We start from the raw sequence: 24,805 nt of genomic DNA, 5'->3' as shown, positions 1-24,805 counted from the left end.
TACATTATAAGAGTTGTGCACAACAAGAATTGCCTCGGCAACCTGCTTGTGTCCCTCAGCTGTCCAGGAATCAGCGCTTCTCAGCGTCCTTCCATCACAGTGTGGAGACTCTCGTCAACATGATGATGCCACACATCACTCAGAAGTACAAGGACAACCTGGATGCTGCCAGGAATGCCAACCACAGCCTGGCAGTCTTCATCAAGGTCTGCATCTTCACTTATCTCATACAACTACCAAGTCAATTTGTTTTAGTCCATGACTAGGTATAACTGTTGCACATGACAGTTTATAGATGTATGAATCCTCCTTTCTTGTTTGCTATAAATGACCACAAAATCACATGTTTTACTGTCTCCTCCTGTAGCGCTGTTTTACCCTGATGGACAGAGGCTTTGTCTTCAAACAGATCAACAACTATATCAACTGTTTTGTGCCTGGAGATCCCAAGGTACACTGATTAGTGTTATTCACTAAGCTGGTCTATACCCTTTGTAATGCATGTATATAAAAGGGTTACTGAGTCCTTTACAAAGAATAATATAGCAATAAGCTGTTTTTATCATATAATAGTTGGGAACAAGTCATTCATTCTTCTTTCCCTTTATGTATAAACTATTGAAACTCATTTACATCTCCAGCTTGTTCAAAATTGTCTTATTTTTATAGACTTGCTTTAAAGGTATCTTTATCCTGTTCTGTTTTTATAATAATAATTATAATAATGATAATAATAATTATTATTAGCATGATTATATTGTTCTCTGTATTCAGTCTTGACTTAAGTCTAGACTTGACATTGTTCAGGAGCCTGCCAGAGGAGCCGAGGCTGGGCTCCAGCAAATAAATGTGTTTTGGAGAGGTGCACAAAGAGTTGAATCGAGGGCAACTGGACTTATTTGTAGATTCTTAAGGACGCTTCACTTCTCATCCAAGAAGCTTCCTCAGCTCTGACTGGTCAGATTGTGAAACAAATTGAAGCACCTTTGAGAATCTATAAACAAGTCCAGTTCCCCTCAATTCAACTCTACGTGGATAACCTTGACCTGGATGATTGAGATGACTGAAAACCTCCACAGACATATTTTGGAGAGGGTTGTGTTTGTTTTGCCTCACTGACACATCTGGTCATCCTTCATGCAGACACTGTTTGAGTTCAAGTTCGAGTTCCTGCGTGTTGTGTGCAACCATGAGCACTACGTACCCTTAAACCTGCCCATGCCTTTTGGAAAGGGAAGGATACAGAGATTTCAAGGTGAGGAACTAATTAAATGTATGTATTTATATTTATCACTTAAATAGCACTACATTGCTTGAGTTCTGCTTGAATGCTTACTCCTTTTATTCAAGATGTGCGTTCAACTAAGTCAAACCAAACCACTCTACAGTCCTAATAATGGAGGATTGTCTGGACTGCCTCAAACAAAACACCAAGAGTCAGTTATATTCAGTACAGTACAGTATTATAGATATAATCTGTATTTAAAAGAGTTTTTTTTTTTTTTTTTTTTTTTTTTTCGGTTGCAGCAGTCCTTGCTTTTACAGAGTTTGTTTTGTTTCTGTTTGTATTCCTCCTTTCCTCTTGCCAATTAACTTTACTGTCTCCCAACGTGGAGTCATATGATACTCCAGTAGGTACGTAGGTGCAAGGTATGCTGCTTGCTTGTCTTTCCAGGAGAAAAAAAAGCAAAGTAAAACAGACTTTGATCCAATTCTTCAACAATGTCCACAATGGGTCAAATGATCCCCTTGAAAACCTGAATTCAATCATTTGCTTCGCCAAAATCACTGTATACTCTTGGTGTGGAATGATTCAAAATATTGTATTGAAAAATAATACTGCTTACGATTTGTATTAATAAGTATGAACTGTTATTGGCTTTTCTGTAAGTGTGGGTGTGTGTGCAATTGCATTTTTTCAGTTTGTGTCAAATTTTTCACATTTCTCATAAGTTTGGAATTTGTGACTCAACAAGAACGATCAAGAGAGTATATTTTTCTTTTTTTCTCATGAAATCAAATGTCGTGTTTTGAAACATGCATGCTTAAAATGGCAAAATCAGAACTTTTATTAGAAGTAGAAACACTTTCTGTATCACCTCTGATTGGTTCACTTCACACTCATGCATACTTCTCTGAGCAACTGCCTCTTTAATTCACAGATTTTACTCTTTTTTTTTTGTCTCTTCCACAACAGCCATTGTAGATATACAGCAATGACTGATATATTTGCACGTTTATCAGTTCTGTTACAGAGCCTGATATTTTCAAACAGAAAGTCAAACAAGAAAGTCTAAACCTTTTCTGTATATCTGGTTGTTTTCATAGATATTAGTTGGATAAGAGAAATTTTAATGTAGGGTGAAAAACAGAGATTCAGTGTCCAGCATGGAAAATATTTTACATAGATGTTTTACTATTGGCTACAATCTGTATCTTAGGTTGCTGGCTCTCTTTGTATCTTTCCTACTTGTTTTTAATGTTATCGTGTTCACATTTTTATAAGGCTCAAAAAAATGAGAACTTACCTCTGTGGTTTTCCATGGCTTCCTTTCACTTCCCTCACTCACTTCATCCTCCTGTTGCTTCTCTCAGACCTCCAGCTGGATTACTCGCTGACAGATGACTTCTGTAAGAACCACTTCCTGGTCGGGCTGCTCCTCAGGGAGGTCGGTGCAGCTCTGCAGGAGTTCAGGGACATTCGTCAGATATCCATCCAAGTGTTGAAGAACTTGATGATCAAGCACACGTTTGATGACCGCTACACCTCCAAGGTAAGCAAGCAAGTAATCACCACTGTCTCTTGCCTTTTGAAAGAACAGTTTTCCCAAAACACAAAAAGGATATTTTACCACCTACCTCTGCTTCAGTCTATCGATCCGGATAGTTTCTGTGTGACTGGGTGGTGTTTCCTGTATGTCGCAGTTTCCCTGCCACCCTTCACCCGAAAACAAAGGCAAAGGCAATAGATGGGTATTCATTTGAAAATTTCACGAGCTTACATGTGAAAAACAGTGACACAGATACCTGGCACAAACCACAGCCTTTGGAAGTGAGGAATTTTGTTGGTAGCTATTTGCTGCCATAGAATTCCAGCAAACTCAAATCATATCAGAGTGGATAGATACAGTTTGCCAGTATTCTTCAACAGGACGTAGTTCCCAACAAAACAAAGACTGTGGATTATGCCATGTTTCTTTGTCATTGTTTTTGGAAAGAGCTGTTATTGATTTTTTCAAATGTAAATTTTTGAAGAATGCCCACCCATCTACCACCATTGTACTGGGTTGAATGGAGCTCCAGGCAGACTGGACACCTCGCCAAATGACACAGAATCAATAGACAGCTCCAGGAGTAAAAACGGGAAAATATCTTTTTGTATTTTGGGTAAACTGTTCCTGTGGCTTCCATAACAACATGTGTCATTGCTGTGTTATCTTGAGACTCTCTTCTGAGTGACTGCTTTGTATTTCAGAGCCAGCAAGCCAGGTTGGCCACGCTGTACTTGCCCCTGTTCGGTCTGCTCCAAGAGAATGTGAACAGGCTGAATGTGAAGGAAGTGTCCCCATTCAGCATCAACCACTCCAATAATGTAAGGGAGCCATCTAGTGGTCATTAGTCAGAACATACAGCCAGGTATATGGGTGCGTGTCCTGTCCTCTAAATATATGTTTCCCTTCAGAACGGAAGAGAAGACTCTCTCCTGGCCAACACCCTGATGACCCCTCCCAGATCCAGCACTTTTCTGGAAAACAGCCTGCACAAGGATGTTTTTGGAGTCATCTCCGGCACCGGTGAGTCCAAAGACAATGGTGAAAACTGGTGAAAAAAATATGCAGTCTCTATGTGTGTGAATAAAACTGTGTTATTATTTCTTACAGCTTCACCTCACACATCGTCTACCCCCAACATAAACTCAGTGCGACATGCTGATTCTCGTGGCTCGCTCATCAGCACCGACTCTGGAAACAGCCTGCCTGAGAAGAACAATGACAAGGCCAACTGTCTGGACAAGGTATATCTCAGAAATTCCTGTAAAATACAACTTAAGTCATTGTAAACATTATAAGTTAGAAATTGATCTAGATTCTACACTGAGGTGTACATTATTTCTCTGACTTGCGTGTAATACCCATTTCATTGTGCATCAGGCATATCAAAGATCCCCTTACCATAACCTGCAATGTCAGAGAAAGCCACTCCATGTTAACTTGTACCACTAACACCCTCGCCCTCCTTGTATGGCCAGCCATGGCAGAAGGAGAAGTTTGTGCGGAGAAACTCTGTCAATGTCCTGCGCTTCTTTACGGAGACTGAGGAGTCAATGCTCTCCGTGCGCACCAAGCGTGTCACCATGGACTTCTCCCTGCTATCTGTTCCCTGTGTGGCAGAGAATGTCCCGCAGCCCAGCGTTTCACTTCAAGTACAAAAACGCCTCCCTCTTTACTCAATCATCCTCCCTCCTAGGAGTGTCCCATCTGGGAATGTGAGAGTGTGTTTGAAATTGTGTGTTTTTACCCTTGCCTCAGGCCCTTTCTTTGCCAGATGATTTTCAGGCTTTGCCCTGTCTCTCCTCTGGTCATGAAGCAGAGCGGCTGTAGTACTACAGGCATTCATGAGGCTCTTCTCTGCTCCTTTTTGTTCCTCATGTTGACAGGCATGCACACTGAAGGCGTCTCGCTTTCCAATTTGTGTGCAGCGTGTGCTGTGTGTCTCTTGTTGTCATTCTTAAAGACAGCCACAAAGAGGCTGGGAGAGGATAGGAGTTTAATTTTTTACTGCTTCTTCTTCTCTAGAAACTGTTTGTGATGTGTGGTCTGATTTACGGCAGTCAATAAAACAGACAACAAAAGGGTAAATGGGGGACACTGATAGGCAATCTGTTAATATTAATATCAACCTGGGGGGAAATCTATTTCAGAGTCTATCTTTGAAGAAATATCACATGCAGATAATTGCACCACCACATCACACCCTTTAGTCAACTTGTCTGACTTATTTGGGGCAGCTAAGTTTAGCCTTTAAGTTTCCCACTCTGCAAAATACCCTTCAAGAAAAGCTATGGCCTCATCCTTTCCATGAAGTCATCCCCAGCCATTTTCATGGTCTAGACTGACTTACCACTGGCAAAGGAACGTGCTTGGGATGTTGCCAATCCCTCACTGTGGTAGAGCTACTGCTCGACTGCTGTAGTTTTCTTTCCTTTCTTCTCTGTATGTCAGATTGGCAAGGTAGTGATTGTTTGGTCCAGTGACAATCTATACACAGAGCCCTGCTAGGTCTGAATGAGTGACTCCACTAGAATAGTTTGACCGCAGTAGCCCCAGGCTTCCAGAAACTAATACATGCTGTGCTAATATATAAGAAGTGCATTTATTAAAGAAAATAGTGCATAGCTAAGCATCCTTAATTTTCATTAGTCATAAGCTTTTAGTTTTTACTTGTGCCTCTTTTAAAATACAGATGAGCTGGACTAAACTTTTATCTAAGACTGGGAAACCAAAACTAAAGTAAAAATTTGACTTTCAATAACAATAGAGTTGTGAGTTATATTGAGAGAGCTGGGTGAGCTAGACCAAGGGCCAAAAACACAGACAGGCTTATGTATTTGTTTGTCGATCCCTGACCAGTGTCTTTTTCCTTCAGAGCCAGCCTGCCTCGGCCCTGGGCAGCACCCTGCTGCGATGTGACAAACTGGACCAGGCCGAGATCAAGAGCCTCCTCATGTGTTTCTTACATGTGCTGAAAAGCATGTCTGAAGGTAAGATCTCAGTCATTATATTATACTATGTCACTTCTGTCCTCACACCTCTGTCTGATGCTGAAGCGCAACAACGCAACTCTCATGCCTACAATACAAATAAACTGCATAATGTCCATCTTTTCTGCTTCCAGATGCTCTGTTCACATACTGGAACAAAGCCTCATCTGCTGAGCTTATGGATTTCTTCACTCTAATCGAGTAAGACCTCTTAAGTTATCATGAGCACCCTGACATTATATATTTGCTCGGTTAAGTTTGCAATGACTGATTCTTCATTCTCCATTTCATTTCTCAGAGTGTGCCTCCATCAGTTCAGATACATGGGAAAGAGATACATTGCCAGGTAATGTTGTCAGTGTCTGAAGCAGGTGTATGCAGCATAATGAATGATTATCTTTTCAAACCATTTTAACTTCAATAATGTTTGAATTGACAGTAGACCATATGGTTTACAGCGACTATGTTGAACAGTGTGAAACTTAGGCCAGATTTTATCATGTGATTATGAAATCCCAACGCTTCATACAACTGTTGCTTTAGTTCATTTCAGCAGTAAAATACAATGTCTGACATGTGTGGCTATTGAATGCTGCAGTTGTTTGTTGTGCATACTTATTTGTGAAGTCTATCTTCCGATGCATATGTTTGACTGTAAGACAAACAAATCCAAATTCATGCAAACACACACACACACTCTTCACTGTGTGAGAATGCCAGACTTGACTCACTGAGGGCTTCGGGTGTCCATTCTTTCTAACCTCCCATCGCTCTGTCTATTTCTATTCACTTAAATGCTGGCAAGTTTAACATAGTGAAATAAAACCTGGCTCCTGCCCTCTCCTGCTTGGGTAAGACTAAAGGTGGAATTGACTTTCTCACACTAACACAATGCATGATACTGTCTCATCTTTAACAAAATTGCCATGCTGTGACACCACCACTTACTCTCTTAATTCACCTATAGTGTGTGCCTTTCTCATTTTTACTTGCATGGCCAACGCTTCAACTCACTGCTTCAGTGCTGCTAGTGCTGCTGTCATAATCACCACTTTAAACTGCATGCCAGACATGTAATCTACAACTTTTCTTTGTTTGTCATCGCTAAAACTTCTGAAACTGCATAGATTCCACTGTAAATGCATGCAGGATAGCAGTGGCTATACATGTAAAATGCACCCATAAAATGTTCAAATAATATGCCTTCCAGTCTGCTGAATTCAAACTTCCCTTGTTGAGGTGTAGCTTCAAAATCCCATAGGTTAAATCAACAATGCTTAAATAAAATCCCAAATTTGTGTGAAATCAAATCAGATATGGTTCCTAGAAAATGTATCTTGTATTTTCCCCAATAAAGACTGGAGCTGAGTATTATCCATCCTAACCTGCTTGACTAACTCTGGCTCAGCTAGTGGGCAGCCACTCATCTAACAATGTCCTGTTTCCTCATCAGGAACCAGGATGGGGCGGGACCCATAGCACATGAGCGGAAGTCTCAGACTCTGCCTGTGTCCCGTAACAGGGCGGGAATGATGCATGCCCGCTTACAGCAGCTCAGCAGCCTGGATAACTCATACACTTTTAACCACAGTAAGTGCCCCATACAATACATTCATCAAACATCCTATACTGGAGGACCAACACCTCCCCCACCTTGCTTCTCCCCTCTGTAGAGTGGCGCATCATGCTTTTCAACATCACCGTCACCATCATCTTCATCCTCTTTCTCATCCTCTATGTTAAACCCAGCCCGTCAAAACAGAGAAGAGCTTAAATCTGCAGAATATACCAATAGGGGTCCATCATCCTTACAAATTGTAAAAGGGGCCAAGCTGGTTGTTTGTAGCATTACACTGAATTTATCTAAAGGGGTTAAGGTTTGTGCTAAGTCTGTTGAATGGTGCAGTTTAATGAAGTTAATTTCTTTGTGTTTTCAGTATAAGAAAGATTTCAAGTGTTCTTGGAATATCTGTAGACCATGGTAAGAATGTACCAGGTTGACAGGCAGTTTGCAGACTGTTATTGGCTCTGCTCATTTGGTTGAATTAAGAGCATGCCCATTTTAGCTGAAATTTTGCCTCTAAAACCCTCAAGCCCTGCTCATTTGCTCTTATCTTTAATTTAAATTTCATTCTTTGAGAAGAGTCCATGTAAAACATGAAGGGTTTCATTCCAAAATGCTGGATATGTAGTTAAGGGAAAATGTTGTCCAGGATTCATTCAGTAATATAAAAGGAAAAAAGGAAGTGGCATTCTCAAAATGTTGACAGAAATATTTATGGTATGTTCCTTATCAACATGTCACCAGTTATTTTATAACATTTCATAACAGGTATCATTTTATTCAGACGGTTGGTATCTCATTTTGGAAAGAAACTTTTATCATTTCATCTCACTGACATTTTCCACCTTTTCAGCAAAAGCTTTGCCTTTGATGCTAATGTATCTTTTGTTTTGATATGTTGTATGTTACCCTTTTAATTGGCCTCTATGGAATTTCATTTTGATATGGGATAATGGGAGTTAGTACTCATGGTGTGAATGAGCTACAGCATTGTGTTGTCTCCTGTGCAGCTTACAGCCACTCTGATGCAGATGTGCTAAACCAGTCTCTCCTTGAGGCCAACATCGCCACTGAAGTGTGCCTGACTGTTCTGGACACACTCAGCATCTTCATCATGGGCTTCAAGGTAACATAAATACTCTATATGTTGCTTGTCATTTATTTACTTGATTCATAATCTCAAAAATTATTGTGTCCCTTTTGTGTTTTAAAGCAACAGTTGACCCAAAATACAAAAAAATGAAAAATATTCTCCCACTTAAACCCAGCCCAGTCTATCCATCTAGGTAGTTTTTGTGTGATTTGGTGACGTTTCAAAAATTTGCATGAGATTGTTAAGATTATTTTTGGGGCATTTCTGCTTTATTAGATGGACAAAGTGGCTGTACAGTCCTGTCTACTAAAGCAGAAATGCTGCTCTCTTACAGTAACAGTAACAAGAGCACAAGTGTCCAAGTGTAACAAGAACATAAATTAACGGTTCTTAAAATCTGTGCCACTCTCTGATTCTGATCTCCTTCCAGTTAGATTGTGTCAGTCTCTGTAATGATATTCTCTGTCTCCGCAGACACAACTGTGCTCTGATCATGGCCACAACCCGCTGATGAAGAAGGTGTTTGAGGTCCACCTGTGTTTTCTGCAGATCAATCAGTCAGAAACGGCCCTCAAGCAGGTCTTCACCTCACTGCGCACCTTCATCTACAAGGTGTGAAGGAAACGGATACATTGCCTCGTCTCCGTGTCATGGCCTCAGCCATCCACCGTATCTGACAAGCTGTCTGTCCTCCTGTCTTTCTCACCCTCTAGTTCCCCTGCACATTTTTCGAAGGCCGTGCAGACATGTGCGCTTCCTTCTGCTATGAGATCTTGAAATGCTGTAACTCCAAACTGAGCTCCATCCGCAGTGATGCAGCCCACCTACTCTACTTCCTCATGAAGAGCAACTTTGACTACACAGGCCGCAAGTCCTTTGTCCGAACGCACTTACAGGTAGGACTGTCTCTGTGGATCTTTGTCATTCTGTCCACACAATTAAAGGAGTAAAGCTTGGTTGTTGACATTAGTTAAACAATATTTGTTGGGCGCCCCCAGTGGCTCACCTGATAGAGGGCGTACCACCATGTATCGAATCTTTACTGGGCCTGGGTTTTGTTTTGAACTGAGCCCTTTGCTTCATGTCATCCCCTCTCTCTCCCTGCCTGTCCTGTCTTTGACTACTGTCACTATCGAATAAAGAAATGCCAAAATCTTAAAAACAGTATTTGTTTATCCATCACCTTTTTATTCCCTCAGGTGGTGATCGCTGTCAGCCAGTTGATAGCAGATGTCATCGGCATCGGCAGTACCCGCTTCCAGCAGTCTCTGTCAATAATCAACAACTGTGCCAACAGCGACAGGACCATTAAGGTTAGGAAAATCATTAAGGTTCATCCTATGCATGTTGTGGTTTCACTTAAATAAAGTGAAGTAAAATAAAGTTGAATGCTGGTGATTGTAATTGCTGCCTTTTCCTCAACAGCACACCGCTTTTCCATCAGATGTGAAGGACCTGACCAAACGGATCAGGACGGTCCTGATGGCGACGGCTCAGATGAAGGAGCATGAGAGAGACCCAGAGATGTTGGTGGATCTTCAGTATAGTCTGGCCAAATCCTACGCCAGCACACCTGAGCTCCGCAAGACGTGGCTGGACAGCATGGCTCGAATCCACGTGAAGAACGGAGACCTTTCGGAGGTTTGTGATCAGAGATGCTGCTGAGCCTGAGGCTGGAAACGTTTGATTTGTTTGTTTGTTGCCAGTTTAACAAGTGCCAGAAACTTTTAGGCATGTTTGGGTGACTAATCTATACAGTTTCAGATATTAAATGCCGACTGGATTTATTCTCATCCACTTTATTGTTTGCTGATCTTCTTGGGTGTATGGGTGATTCTGTCTTGTATATGATATGATTCAATACTAGTAATTATGGTGTATTGTTTTATTCTTGTATGTTGTATCATTGACTTTCTTCATCTAGCCTGGGTTGTTTTTGTTGTTTTACAGGCAGCCATGTGCTATGTGCATGTTGCAGCACTTGTAGCAGAATACCTGCGGAGAAAAGGTGCTTATATATAATAATCTGATGAAAATGTTGCTCTTGCCTGCTACACAACAGTGCTGTTATGACTATTAAACATAGTTTATAAGAATTTAGCATCATCTTCTAGAAAATGTTGATTCACACGACTTCAGTAATCTAGTCCTTACTGGGATCATGCTGTTTCTCCAAATAGTTTTAATTGTTATAAGAAAGGCTCATTACTCATTACTGCTGTGTGTCTTGTTGTCTCCAGGCATGTTCAAGCAGGGCTGTTCAGCATTCCGCGTCGTGACTCCAAATATTGATGAAGAGGCATCAATGATGGAGGATGTCGGCATGCAGGATGTCCATTTCAATGAGGTTAGAAACTGTTTTATATTACTGATTAGACTGTGTTATGAACTGTTATATATTACTGTTAAAAATAATAAATTAGTTCATTTATTTTGAATTTACGTTGAACTGAATTTGACTTTCAGGATTTTACATTAAGCCATATAACAACACAGAGAAAGACCGTTAACATTTATTTACATTTACAAATGTCTCAGAGTTATGATTGTCATTTATCATTATTTTCCATGTAACTACTAACCTTTTTGTGGGGTGGCATGTTCTCATGTCAAAAGGATCTAAAGGAAATCATAAATATATATCATTTTCTGGCCATTGTCTCACCTCAGTATTATGAGAACTTGTTGCATGTATCTCTAATATAAAAAGGCATGGACCAATCAGTTCCATCATATGTAACCTCTCTGGATAGCAGACTCTCTCATATGCAGCGTTTTCATCAAGCCGTTTCTTCATTCCTCCTGTTGTGCAGGATGTCCTGATGGAGCTCCTGGAAGAGTGTGCAGACGGACTGTGGAAAGCTGAGCGATATGAGCTCATCTCTGACATCTACAAGCTCATAATCCCAATTTATGAAAAGCGCAGGGACTTTGAGGTACAGGGCTACACAATCAATAATTTTATTTTCCGAGTCCCCACAAAAATAACTAATTAAACAGGAAAAAATCCTTCATCTATTTTTTTTTTCTTTTTTAAATATTTTACAGAAACTGGCCCACCTGTATGACACACTGCATCGTGCATACAGCAAAGTCACAGAGGTCATGCATACAGGCAAGAGATTGCTGGGCACCTACTTCAGAGTGGCCTTCTTTGGCCAGGTGAGTGAATCAGTCAAGACACATTAGCGCTTATTCTGTCAACTGACAATATGGTATGAACCAAATAAATTTTTAATCTTGACTTTTATTTTTCTAATAGGCCCACTGGCGATTTAATTTTACACTAATTGTATTCAGAATAATTGAAGCTTGATTTAAACAAGAGTGCAAGTATTAATTTGTTTGCTGGTATGACAAAGTAATTATATTTGTGCATGGGTGCAGCTGAAGGCATTTTTTTATTATTAAGAGCATGACCACATCTCGTGGCATATTACGATCCACTCTAATACCCTTTTCTGCTTTTTATCCTCTTTAAAGGCAGCGGTAAGTTGTGCAGTAGACCCTGCTAGCTTTACTGAGCAGCCTAAGTCTATGTGTGGTGTGGTGCTGCTGTAATCCATTACATTTCATAGTTTGTTGCTTAAAGCTCTAAGCGGTAACACTCACTCACACTGCTTTCTGTTTTCACAGTACCATTGCATGTTGCTTTTCCAGTGCTGTTTTGCACTTGCTGTGGTGGTTCTGCCGTTATGTTTCAGATATTGTTTTCAGCATTTTTTTACTCACACAAATTTTATTTTGTCAACTTCTTTAAAAAGCATATTTTACCCAGAAATTTTTGGCTGGGTTTATTTGCCTCTAGTAGAGTGTTCTCGTGGAGATGATAACCTCCATAGAGCCATGTCTCTCTTGCATGGTGGTCTAACTGGTGGTGCAGTAGTATGAATACTTCCATTGCTTTTCTAGATTTATCATGGCAGAAAGGTAGCACTAATGGAATAACAATTTTATTTTCTGTTGTCCACACCCCTGTAGCAGTACCAGTTTACTGACTCAGAGACTGAGGTAAATCAATGCAAACGCCAACAATGTAGTTGGACTGCAGTGAGGTTTAGGTTGTGTTGTGCTCCTTTACTAACTCAGTCACTGCTATTTCCTGCTTTACTTATCGTTTACCCTTTAACTCTTGTCCTAATCATAGTAGGAAGACACTGAAATCCACCCCCCCACACACACACACCTCTGTCCTTTGATCTGTCTCACAGCATTGAACTGATCCCAACTGGTGTCTTGCAGTGCAGTTTGATTTTTGTCTCAGTGCTTGTACATTAGATAGAGGGGTGTGTATTTTGTCTGTCTTACAGTCCAGAATTTAGTCACGAGAGTATTTTACCATTTCATTTTAATAAACTGTTATGATTGAGTGCACTCACAGATCACATGTTTGTTATGATTTTTTTGACTTTTATGTTTTCATATTATAAAGACAAATTATTTGTTTTCATTTATTGCTATGTTTTCAGATTTTTTTTTTCATACTTTCTGACCACTGAGCGTGTTTCCCCTCTGTCTAGGGTTTCTTTGAGGATGAAGATGGGAAGGAGTACATCTACAAAGAACCCAAATTCACTCCCCTGTCAGAGATTTCTCAACGACTTCTTAAGTTGTACTCTGACAAATTTGGATCAGAAAATGTGAAGATGATTCAGGACTCTGGAAGGGTGAGACTTTTTTTTGGTTGGTATTTTCTGAACATAATGCATGCTCTACATCATGAAAATGGAGTTTCCTTATAATATTGACCTCCTGTAATGTATTGTCTATAGATCAACCCCAAAGACCTGGACTCCAAGTACGCCTATATCCAAGTGACACATGTGACTCCTTTCCTGGATGAGAAGGAGCTGGTGGACAGGAGGACAGACTTTGAAAAAAGCCACAACATCCGCCGCTTTGTGTTTGAGATGCCTTTCACCATCTCGGGCAAAAAGCAAGGAGGAGTGGAGGAGCAGTGTAAACGAAGGACCATACTAACCAGTAGGTAACCCTCAGAGTAATAGACTGTTAAGCACTAAGCTATAAATAGACTTAGCCATAAGGACACAAGGTGACAGTATCATCTGCTTTAAATAATCTTAATCCAAGAAGCAAGATACATCCCTCAACTAAAGCACAAGAGTGAATGTGAGCCAGAAACCCTCAAAAACACAAGCAAATAATTGACTTGGACATCACCCAAACCAGGGGTTGTGTCCTCCCAGGCCTATAAATTCACACAATAGAGCAAAAAGGTATCAGCTACACCCTGAATGAAGAGCCATTCACCGTTGTTCGTGTGTGGCATTACTCAGCAGAAAGATCATGTGCAAAAATGGAAATAATAGATTAGATTCTGAACATGTCAGCTGTTTGCCAAGGACCTTTCCTAATCCTAATCACATTGTTTTATTGCTTTATTGTTTTATAGTGCTCAAGATCCAAAAGTTCAGTCTTATCTCTTATGTGCACTGTCTGAGTGCATGTTACTTTAAAGGCCTTTGCAGGATGTGTAGGCATGTATAAATCTAAGCCGTAAAACTCAGAAAAGCACGTGCAAGAAACAGCTTATACACTGACAAGGTAACAAGAAAATTAGTAACCATTTCCTGTTGGTTTTTTTTGCTTTGTTTTTTTTTTTTTTCTGTTCCCCAGCAACACATTGCTTCCCCTATGTAAAGAAGCGCATAGCGGTGATGTATCAGCACCACACTGATCTGAACCCTATCGAGGTGGCCATCGATGAGATGAGCAAGAAGGTTGCTGAGATCAGACAGCTCTGCTCCTCCAGTGAGGTGGACATGATCCGCCTGCAGCTCAAGCTACAGGGCAGCATCAGTGTCCAGGTGCCTGGCTTGTCAAGTTTTAACCAGATACACACATGCACACACACACTGGACACGGTGGGTCACAGATGTTGCCCTATGAAAATATTTGACGCAAGTCTTACATCCACCCTCAGGTAAATGCTGGGCCACTTGCTTATGCCCGAGCTTTTCTTGATGATGCCAGCACCAAGAAGTATCCAGACAACAAGGTCAAACAGCTGAAAGAGGTCTTCAGGTGAGGCTATACAAAGTTTATTCAGGGTTTCCTTTTTTTTTATAAGTTTCTTTTGAGGCATATTAACACTATTTATTTGTGTGAGCAGGCAGTTTGTGGAAGCGTGTGGCCACGGCTTAGGCATTAATGAGCGATTGATCAAAGAGGACCAACAGGAGTACCATGATGAGATGAAAGCCAACTATAGAGACCTGGCCCGGGAGCTCTCTGCCATCATGCACGAGCAAGTATGTGCATTATTACTGAAGCTACTGTTACTGAGCTAAAATATATGTATCATGGTACCTTGTAGAATGTCTGCAAATCCTTAAAAAGTTTCAAAATGTATTCAGTTACATTTTTTAAACACTAGGCCTTAAAAATCATTAAATAGTCTTAAATTTGTGTTCTTGGCGTCTTATTTCCAACAGCATTAATGTTTACATTACTGATGAAATAAAACTCTTAAGACTACTGCCTTTACGCTTACCTGCAACACTTATCTGTTGGGAAAATGCCAAATGTGGATGAACCCAACTCACTTTATTGTTACCTGTCATATTTACATGTAGAGAAGAACTCAAGAAAATCATTGTACTTACCTGTCTCAAGTACTTTGGGGAATGATTTTATGTACAGTATTTACTGTAGCACCTTGCTATCTAACTGGAACGAAACTGTTATGATAACAGCTCCTAGAATCACCCAGTTAATTACTGACTTAAAACTGACCCCTTCACTGACCAAATATAAATGTATTTACCTTAACATTTACCCACACTGCTTAATTGAATAAGAAAAAGATGACTTGTCTAAAAAAAGGTCTTAAATTTTATTACAATTTGTCTTATGAAAAATTCAGTTTAGTATGCTGATACTTGTTGACTTCTGCATAGAGAGTTATATTTTTTCTGCTACTATTCCTGCAATTGCAATCTGCTTCTAAGACAGGTTTGTGAGTGAGGTAATCAGAGTGCCATTTGTGAGATGTTTGATAATCTGACTGATAACATGCTCTTACATAACACATTTTTCTGTTATTTTTTTCCTTGTGCTGACATGAGCAGATTGGATGGTAATGTAATATGTACTAATTTGATAGCCCTCATTAAGGTTCCAAAATGATATCTGGGCTATTTGCTAATATTTTATGCCTCCCTCTTTCCTTCCAGATCAGTCCAGTGGAAGATGGCATGAAGAACACTCTTCCAGACTCGCTTCACATCTTTAATGCCATCAGTGGCACACCAACTGGTGCCACCATCCAGGGCATCCCCAGTTCGTCCTCAGTGGTATGACACTACCCTGGATGACATCTGACCTCAACACTCCGTACTCGCCAAACAGGCATGCCAGTGATGCCATATAGCCCTTATCTGCAACCCCACTCCTGCTTCTCTCTGGTCAGTTTAGAAGGAAACTGACATACACAGAGACAACAATGACACTCTTTCACCCTTTGCCCCTCGTTGTCTGGCATTTTGTGTGGGCCATGACCAAGGCACTAGACCTATATGATGTATACAAATTGTATACGCATGGTGCATTTACCACAGTGGGTGTAACAAATTACATTCTTCTGTGACCATAGCAGAGGTGTGGCAAAGCCACCTGAGCAGTGAGGGAGGGGACAATGCAGGGGAACTGATAGGAGACAGATGAGCCATGGTGTCGCTGCTTTAAGGCCTGACATGATGTATAACGAAGCACGACTTCTACAGTCTCCTCCATGACCTGTTTCTACCCAAGATGACGGGGAACTGTGTTTTCCATGGAGACATTCCCGTTGGAAATCTTGAAGATGCATGTCACTACTTCCCCCACCTTTCCAATGGCCTACTTTACCAGTGTTTATTTTGATAATATCTCCCATTTTGTTTTGTATGTACAGTATTCCACTTTTATAAGTCTCTATACAGACATCTATGCTGCATACATTGACACTCATTTCTCTGTACATGAAGTTATATTTCTACAAAGCTGCAACTTTGCAAAAAGAGCCTCCCATGAATATGTTAGCTTTCAAACTAATTACTTTCAATGTCTTAGAATGGGAGGGTTTTGAAACACATAAAGCCATTGCATACAATAGGTATATTCCAAGTTGTTTATTCTTGTATATAAAAAAGGACTGTGTGCAATATTTGATTTTTGCAAAATACCTTGCTGTGGGGCTCATACACTGTAAAGATGTTCACCTTCTTGCCAAACTGGTGAGGTGTGGAACCAGAGACTAGGCCTACTGTGGAAGTAATATGAAGCTTTTACCAGTTTAGTGTTCATTGAAATGTTAATGAAATTGTTTTATATTTGGGAAGCAATGGGGATTCTTTTTTTTTATTTTTATTTAACACAAAGTCACTGTTCTGCTGTAAACAGAAATGTTCCCTAATGCTTTTCTTTTAAATAAAATTCACTCATTTTTCTGCACTTCTATCCATGAGTCCTTGATTTACTGTTTTATTTAAGAGTGTAACCAATGAACATACATTTATTTCTGCCTTTTGGTTTAGGCATGGAGTTGTTGGTAATTAATAGTTTATATAAGGTGTCTGGAAGTGTACATAGCTGACTCGTACTCTCCTGTATCTCGTGTTCCTACACAAGACGTCATAAAACAGGACACAGTCCACTCTCAGACCAAGGGACTAATAAGAACCGATGTTATGAAACATCTGGAACCAGACCTTCCTGTCTTAGCTGTGAGGCATCAATCACTAACTGTGGCCCGTAAGGATTGCAGAGGAAAAAAAATTGAAAAGGAAACAGGTAGTTTCTGTACTTAGACATCATGACTGGTGAGTTTGAAAATACAACAGTTCTTTCTTTTAAACCCATAGACTGTCACAGATTTTTATTTATTTGTTTATTTTTAATGGGAACTATAGTATTGTAAAAGAGTTTTATTTTGTGCACAGATACTGAGGATCTTAAGAGAGACAAACGCAAAGGGCAGGTAAAATGCTTTAACAGAAACAGCTTGAATATGCATGCAGCATGTTGCATTTGGTTACTGAGAAATGTATAATAGTTCTAAAAGAGCAACAGTTTTTAAATTTGTTTCAACATTGTATCACATAAAACTAATTTAAAAAATAATAATTTTGGAACTATTTTTTTTAAAAGTTCAAAATACAGTATTCAGTATTTATAGAATATATAACCTCATAGTGCATAATCCTTGGTATTAATATGCCATTGACTGTATTACAGGTACTGTATATAGTATGATGTTATCTAATTTTTCCATCAGGTGAAGGTGCTTGGCTACCCCCTCAGCATTTTCTTCATTGTTGTAAATGAATTCTGCGAGAGATTCTCCTACTATGGCATGCGCGGTGAGAATATTTTATGCGCACTGGACCAAAAATATCAGAGCACCATCATCAGTCCTTGACAGTCTCATGCATAGCGCAAGATGGATGATTAAATAAAATGTTAAGCAGCTTCTTTTGCCCTGCCTGCCCACAGCTGTGCTGGTGCTGTACTTTAAGTACTTTTTGAAATGGGATGATGACCTGGCCACCTCCATCTATCATGCCTTTGTGGCTCTGTGCTACCTGACTCCCATTCTTGGGGCCATTGTGGCTGACTCCTGGCTGGGAAAGTTTAAGTGAGTGACTGCCTCAAAGTTTCCTGTTATACAGATTGTCCACTCTTCTCCCTTTGTCCATTCGGGCATTGTAACATCTGATTTTAATGATTGCTTGGATGATCAATGCCCATCAAGGGACTGGTGTTGGAAATTAGCTTCGGCTATACACACATGCATAGCACATCAGACACAGCTTTTGCAGCTGCCAGTGTGCTCTGTACTTGTCCCTTACAAATAAACTAATAAACTAATCCCTTTCAGAAGATTTAACAATTGAGGATTTGTATTATCTTTCAACTTAAGCATAGATACAAGTAACACTGAATGAAAGACAATGACAGCCTCTGGACCTCTTTCTCCCTGCAGGACTATCATCTACCTGTCCATTGTCTACGCAATTGGCCAGATTGTGATGGCTGTCAGTGCAATCCACGACATTACAGACACAGACAGGAATGGGACACCAGACAACATGGTTTTTCATGTGTGGGTTTCTCTTCTCTTCCTTGTTTCTGTGCTCACAGAACTGACTATGTCAAAACTGACTAGTATTTCGGTAACACTTTATAATAAGAGTACAACAATTAACATTAGTTAATGCCGTAATAAACATTAAGTAACAAGTAATAAACATTAAGCAACAGTTAACTAACCGTTAACTAATGTGTCTAAGAATCATGTACTAATGCTGTTCATGCTAAGGTATTAATTTATATATTATTTAAGGGTTATTGTAGATATTATTAACATTAGTAAATGCCATAATAATCATTAACTAACAGTTACTTAACCATTACGGTATTAACTAACTTTAATTAACGTTAATTGTTGTACTATTATTGTAAAGTGTTACCAGTATTTCTTGCTACATTTTGCCACCATACTAATATATTTCTTCCTCTGCATATTCAGCGCATTGTCCATGATAGGTCTGTTCCTCATTGCTGTGGGCACTGGTGGCATCAAGCCTTGTGTGTCTGCTTTTGGTGGGGATCAGTTTGACGCGAGCCAGGTTGGAGCCTAATTATATACAGAGTTTTGCCTCACCACTGCTATTAGCTCAAGTTCCAGCTTTGATTATCTGATATCAGTTACACTGGTATTAATTACTTGCTAATACATTACACATTGTGCATTACATTGTATAACCTACAGGCAATGCTAGTAAGTTCACTGGCTCTTTCTCTCTGCAGGACAAGCAGAGGAGTACTTTCTTCTCTGTGTTCTATCTGTGCATCAATGCTGGGAGTCTCCTATCAACCATTATCACACCAATCCTTAGAGGTAAATGAAGCAGGGCACTGAGAGGAATATAAATAGTATCAAAAACATTAGCGCTTGTGATAGTTACAAATAGGCCTAAATCTTATTTAAATATGACTTTTGATTGCCTCAGACAGTCATAATTGTTACTGAATGAGAATCCCTCTTTCGTTACTGATCTCCAGCCCAGGATTGCGGCATCCATAGTTCACAGAAATGTTATCCACTGGCCTTCGGTGTCCCTGCAGCACTCATGGTGGTTGCTCTTGGTATGTCTACATTGACTTTTTCTGAAAACAAGATGGCAGTTAAGACTGCAGTTCTGCTTACAAACAGTAAAGGTTTAGTAAAATATATTGATGATGATATATTGCCTGTGGTGTCCTCACAGTGGTGTTTATCCTTGGGAGTGGTATGTACTACAAAGCTGAACCACAGGGAAATATCATGCTGGATGTATGTAAATGTATTGGGGTAAGTCTGGATGATATCATATGCATTAAAAATATCTGCATTAATGGGTACTTATTAACAGTGGATTTTGACCGTTTCTTGAAACATTTTGCTCTCTCATCTCGGCCTTTTCTCAATCAGTTTGCTATTAAAAACCGCTTCAAGCACAGAAGCAAGCGATATCCAAAGAGGCAGCACTGGATGGACTGGGCAGAAGGAAAATATGATGTAAGTTGTTTTTTCCCTTGTTTCACTTTGTTTACAGCAATTTATTTATTACACACAATTATGTATTAACCTTTATTCTGTCTTTCTGTCCTGTAGAAACTCCTCATTGCTCAAATTAAGATGGTGCTCAAGGTCCTCTTTTTATACATCCCACTTCCCATGTTCTGGACCTTGTTTGACCAAAAGGTAACATTAAGCTATCCATGTTTCATAAGGGGACATCAATTATTCTATAAGCTGCCAGGGTAATTTGTACTAAATTCTGTCACTCCCTTAAAGGGATCTAGATGGACTCTGCAAGCCACAACCATGGATGGGAATTTTGTAAGTTTTTTTTTTTTTTTTTTTTTTTTTTTTCTAGTAAAATCACCTCATTACCAATTTTAAATTAAAGCAAAATGTTCAGATCCCTAACCACTGTGTTCTCTTCCCAGGGAGCCCTTGTTGTACAGCCTGATCAAATGCAGGTAAGTACAAAGAACATCACTGTTTTTAGTTTGGACTAATGTACAATATAGCATTTTTTTCAAGAAACTTCTCACTGTTTAATTTTTTTTTTGAAAGACGGTCAACCCCATCCTGATCCTGACTCTTGTGCCTCTCATGGACAGCGTTATCTACCCTCTGATAAAGAAATGTGGGCTCAACTTCACGTAAGTAATACTTGAATCCAGCGAAGCAGTCATAGGCTGATTTAGACACTGACTCAAAGGGGCAATATATAAGATGTTTACTGTCTCATATAACAAAAAGCCCATTATATAATGATTACTTTGTCAGGTGTTGAGATTTTTTAGATTCATGGGTTTTGAAATTCACTGTGCAACTCAGTTTTAGAACAAAAACTCCCCCTCCATGTGAAAGCACTCCCACTCTGAAATCTAACATCTCAAGGCATCTCATCTTTAAAGGCCCAAAAGGCCTGAACAGAGCAGCTCAAACATGAGTGTCACAGTCTGCTGAAGTCCCGCAGACCTTTACACAGTTTTAATTGGGTTCGTTGCAAGCATTTTCATGGGGGGTGTGGGGTATAATGGTTATGGAAATACAGTCACTGATGTTGCAGTGTTGCAGTGTTGTTGTGGTCACAGTGTTTACACATCTTGAACAAACCAGTAATAGTCCAACATGTTGGTTCTACAGACCTCTGAAAAGAATGACAGTGGGAATGTTCCTGGCAGCCATGGCTTTCGTCTGTGCTGCACTGGTTCAGATTGAGATTGATGTGAGTACCTTGCAGAAACTCTGTTATTTTATTGTCTCCTAATATAAAAAAAAAAACACATTGATTGATTAATTGCAGAATCGTGATTAAGACAAGATATTATATTTTACTATAAGCTTATACACTCAGTAGCCACTTTATTCAGGTTTTCCTCTTGTCACAGTAAAAGATGTGCTCATTCAGTTCTATGTTTGGCATTGAGCTCATAGTTAGTGGCGCTGTTGGATTGGACTGCATTTTATTGAGAGGTGTTTCTACTATTCTGTCCCCCTTGATGTATATAAATAGGGAGGACAAAAAATTAGAAACACTTCTCAGTATAATGTACAAGACCTCTGCAAACTACAACCTCAATAAAGAAACATAGAATTAAATTTCTCCACAATGTCAAGAAAAACTGAACATTCTAAATTTTTGTTAAAAAAGGTCAAATTTATGGCAGAGCTGTTACATTGAACTGTGTTAGATTGCACAGGTGGACCTAGTAAAGTGGCCACTGAGTGTATATGTGATGTATTTTGTCATGACTTGAAATGTTGGAGTTTAAAATGAGATGTTGTGCTAATTTCTACATTGTACATTCCAGAAAACACTGCCCACCTTCCCATCAGGCTCCGAGAGTCAGCTGAAATTACTTAACATGGGCAGTAATTCCTTGACAGTGCGCCTCCCTGGCGGTCCAGTGGAACTCGCTGCAGCTCAGGTATGCCCCCTGATATCAATAGTAAACACTGCACAAAAAAAAAAAAAAAAAAAAAAAAAAAAAAAAAGCTTAAAAAAGGTCTTTTACTCATAATCACATACAATTCAAAGTGTATGATTTAACACCATTTTATTTTGTTTATTCGTATTTATTCTAACCACAACTTCATAATATCGTCATTTTCTTTGTCATGCAGGCCAGTGAGAATTATTTTACATTTGAAGAAGGAGAAATGGAGGTCTCAGCAGGCAATCTTTCGGCACCTAGGTATTTTAACCTGACGCGGGAAAAGCGGCAAACACTTCTCATTCCCTCAGACATCAACAAAGAATGGGTCCTGGTGAGTTAAAACTCAAACTAATAAAGACACGCAAGGGGTCATGTAATGGTAAATTGAGTCTAAATAGCTCATTTACTCTTATTCTCTATTGCAGAGTGAAGATATAACTACCAAGCCAGAACAAGGCAACAATGCAGTCAGGTGGGCTGAATTCTGATAAAACTTTAAATAGTCAAAATTGTAGCTATATTTTGTAGAAAACATTCATACGTTGCTTTTTTTATTTTCAGTCCGTTAATTTTTTTTTCTTGTATGTAAACATTTCAGATTTGTTAATGGAATGAGTACAGTAGTGAACGTGTCAACATCTGAAGAAGACTCTGTACTAATTGAGCCATCTTTTTACTCCAACTATTCCCAGATAAAAAATGGAAAGTAAGAATTTCTGTTCTCTGATCATTTTCAACATACCAATAATGTTTTTGATATTTACATTAATTTTTCACAGAAAAAGGTACTATTTATACAACAGGTTTTCATTTTTTTTGTTGTTGTTTTTTTTTTTTTCAACAATCAGGACTGTCTTCACCATACAAGATGGTGTGCAGTCGTGTGAATATACCACGGAATTTGGATTTGGAAGTTCCTATACTTTCCTCATCCAAAGTTCTTTCACCTTTGGATCCGATGTAAGTTTCACCTCCTTTACCATGGTCAATCTCATCTAGTTAAGCTGTGCAAATTCCAGCTGTGTTAAACACCACAGCAACATTAACCTCACTGACCCTTGCAGACTCTGTCCAGATCATCTTGCATCTGGTGATAGATGATTTATTTATTTTTATTATTATTATTTATTTATTTATTTATTTTACTGCAATCATATTTATGAAGGCCTAAAAACAGCTGGCCGACATGGCTCTATAATGGTTTATGCAAAAATTGTCAGTGTATTGAAATATTGCCATTTCTGTAAGCTCCAGTGCCCAAAAGTGCCAAGGAACTAGTTTTAATAATATTCTCACAAAATCTGAAAGAATTTGTCTGCTGGCCTTTTTGATATCACCTCTCACTGGTTGAGAAAAACTGCTCTAAACTCCATGATTACTGTTATTTGTATTCTTTTTTCTTTTTTTTCCCAGTGTGGGGCTGCCATTACTGTGGTAGAAGACATCCAGCCCAACTCGGTTCACATGGCATTGCTGATCCCGCAGTACTTCCTCATAACTGCTGGTGAAGTGGTTTTCTCTGTCACTGGTCTGGAGTTCTCCTACTCACAGGTAAACACAACATTAAGGTCAATATATTCTTGCATAGCTAGACATTTCTCCACTTCTCTGTTTCTGTTCCGGTGCTGTATAAGCACACGAAAATGTGTAGGACATGATGGATTAAAGAGATTTCTCAGTTTTGCCCATAAACAAATTCAAATTTTTTCATTCATGTCATGACCATCCTTTTTCTGTCATCCCCTCTTTGTCTCTCAGGCACCTAGTAACATGAAAGCAGTGCTGCAAGCTGGCTGGTTGTTCACTGTGGCAATCGGCAACTTCATCGTACTAATTGTGGCTGAGGTTGCACAAATCCCTGAACAGGTACATATAATCCCCTCCCACAAATTGAAATGTAAACACCGGCAAAACCAATCTTTAATCACTTTGGAAATACAGGATAAAGATTTATGATGACCAATTCGGACAGTCTTCTGTGTTTGTGCAATTTCAGTGACAGTGAGAATAAAGAGAGGAAAAAACATGATTTGTTAATCGCTCTTCTTCTCTCCTCCTCTTTCAAAGTGGGCAGAGTTTGTCCTCTTTGCTGCTCTCTTGGTTGCAGTATGTGTCATATTCTCCATCATGGCACATTTCTACACCTACATTGACCCAAAGGAGATTGAGGCCCAGTTCCAGAAGAAAGATGATGAAGATAATAAGGATTTTAAGGACCAGCATGAGAAATCTGAGCCTGGGATGGTCAAGAGACTCTCAAATGAACGTCATGCCAAAGAAACCAAACTGTGAACAAGCTAAAAAGTGTTGCCTTAATTAAGGGTTATATTTGACATTGACATTTATGGTAGTGTGTGTGTGTGTGTGTGTGTGTGTGTGTGTGTGTGTGTGGTGGGGGGTGGTAAAGGAGGGAGTGAAAGTGAAAGAAGCGCAAGTGAGAGAGAGAGAACGAGAGCAAGAGAGAGAGAGTGTGTACTTTTACCTTTTGTACTATGCTGACATTTTAACATGCAGGTTTTGGTGGGTGTGATACAGTGAGGTACACCAACATCACATGTAGTGATATAAATGAATACATTTTACCCTCTATAACATAACTACACTGGACAAATGCTAATATCTCATGACATATATCAGCGGTTGTAATTACTCTTTTATACTTGTGTTCTATGTGTAAGTTACGTTCCATTAAGCACTTTAAATAAAAAGGAATCACTTCTGTGTATTTTGCCTCCGTTGTCATTTTGTTATAATTTACTGTGGCACAGGACGTGGATACAGCAGTTCACAATCTGTCACTTGTTGAGTATGTAACGGGGTGACCATAAAGTAATAAGGCCAGCTCATAACATCTTTCACAACTGATAAGCACACATTAAAATAGAGC

The 24,805-nt window shown here is 39.4% G+C and overlaps 2 protein-coding genes across 7 annotated transcripts in view; both read left to right on the top strand.

Annotated features, from left to right (window-relative positions):
• The window catches only part of LOC115379463 (dedicator of cytokinesis protein 9), a 77,802-nt gene extending 60,926 nt beyond the window's left edge, over nt 1–16,876 (top strand). For 2 of the 6 annotated variants that reach the window (XM_030080157.1, XM_030080158.1), the window contains exons 28-55: nt 60–206; nt 368–451; nt 1,144–1,255; nt 2,596–2,774; nt 3,476–3,592; nt 3,683–3,794; nt 3,882–4,015; nt 5,647–5,761; nt 5,896–5,962; nt 6,060–6,107; nt 7,215–7,351; nt 8,336–8,451; nt 8,893–9,030; nt 9,132–9,314; nt 9,618–9,731; nt 9,844–10,059; nt 10,369–10,426; nt 10,659–10,765; nt 11,232–11,354; nt 11,467–11,580; nt 11,902–11,907; nt 12,400–12,429; nt 12,939–13,085; nt 13,191–13,401; nt 14,056–14,246; nt 14,363–14,463; nt 14,552–14,690; nt 15,615–16,876. In XM_030080157.1, coding sequence (XP_029936017.1) covers nt 60–206; nt 368–451; nt 1,144–1,255; nt 2,596–2,774; nt 3,476–3,592; nt 3,683–3,794; nt 3,882–4,015; nt 5,647–5,761; nt 5,896–5,962; nt 6,060–6,107; nt 7,215–7,351; nt 8,336–8,451; nt 8,893–9,030; nt 9,132–9,314; nt 9,618–9,731; nt 9,844–10,059; nt 10,369–10,426; nt 10,659–10,765; nt 11,232–11,354; nt 11,467–11,580; nt 11,902–11,907; nt 12,400–12,429; nt 12,939–13,085; nt 13,191–13,401; nt 14,056–14,246; nt 14,363–14,463; nt 14,552–14,690; nt 15,615–15,740 — 3,372 coding nt within the window. In that variant the 3' untranslated portion in view covers nt 15,741–16,876. Of the gene's footprint in view, nt 1–59; nt 207–367; nt 452–1,143; nt 1,256–2,595; nt 2,775–3,475; nt 3,593–3,682; nt 3,795–3,881; nt 4,016–5,646; nt 5,762–5,895; nt 5,963–6,059; nt 6,108–7,214; nt 7,352–8,335; nt 8,452–8,892; nt 9,031–9,131; nt 9,315–9,617; nt 9,732–9,843; nt 10,060–10,368; nt 10,427–10,658; nt 10,766–11,231; nt 11,355–11,466; nt 11,581–11,901; nt 11,908–12,399; nt 12,430–12,938; nt 13,086–13,190; nt 13,402–14,055; nt 14,247–14,362; nt 14,464–14,551; nt 14,691–15,509; nt 15,518–15,614 lie in introns of all 6 variants that reach the window. The other 4 variants (XM_030080161.1, XM_030080162.1, XM_030080159.1 and 1 more) reach the window with 3 other exon arrangements.
• Nucleotides 16,877–17,758: 882 nt separating this feature from the next.
• Nucleotides 17,759–24,210, top strand: slc15a1a (solute carrier family 15 member 1a). The gene is made up of 21 exons (XM_030080713.1): nt 17,759–17,780; nt 17,914–18,055; nt 18,404–18,523; nt 18,950–19,049; nt 19,231–19,321; nt 19,486–19,569; nt 19,692–19,774; nt 19,895–19,981; nt 20,078–20,167; nt 20,261–20,305; nt 20,416–20,448; nt 20,546–20,634; nt 21,125–21,206; nt 21,793–21,909; nt 22,106–22,249; nt 22,344–22,390; nt 22,517–22,624; nt 22,767–22,878; nt 23,332–23,469; nt 23,677–23,784; nt 23,986–24,210. Exons 1-21 carry the CDS (start codon nt 17,774–17,776, stop codon nt 24,208–24,210), a joined length of 2,052 nt encoding a protein of 683 aa, XP_029936573.1. The 5' UTR covers nt 17,759–17,773.
• The last annotated feature ends 595 nt before the right edge of the window (nt 24,211–24,805 follow it).

This window comes from Myripristis murdjan, chromosome 21 (genome assembly GCF_902150065.1).
Source record: "Myripristis murdjan chromosome 21, fMyrMur1.1, whole genome shotgun sequence".
NCBI classification, from domain to species: domain Eukaryota; kingdom Metazoa; phylum Chordata; class Actinopteri; order Holocentriformes; family Holocentridae; genus Myripristis; species Myripristis murdjan.
Note: the sequence above shows the minus strand (reverse complement) of the source record. Positions and strands in the feature narration are given on the sequence as shown.

Bases quoted from the DNA above. Each gene is read 5' to 3' on its own strand.
- slc15a1a (XM_030080713.1), top strand. The intron at 19,775-19,894 runs GTAAGTCTGGAT...TTTCTCAATCAG, and splicing joins ATGTATGTAAATGTATTGGG to TTTGCTATTAAAAACCGCTT. The intron at 22,391-22,516 runs GTGGGCTGAATT...TAAACATTTCAG, and splicing joins CAAGGCAACAATGCAGTCAG to ATTTGTTAATGGAATGAGTA.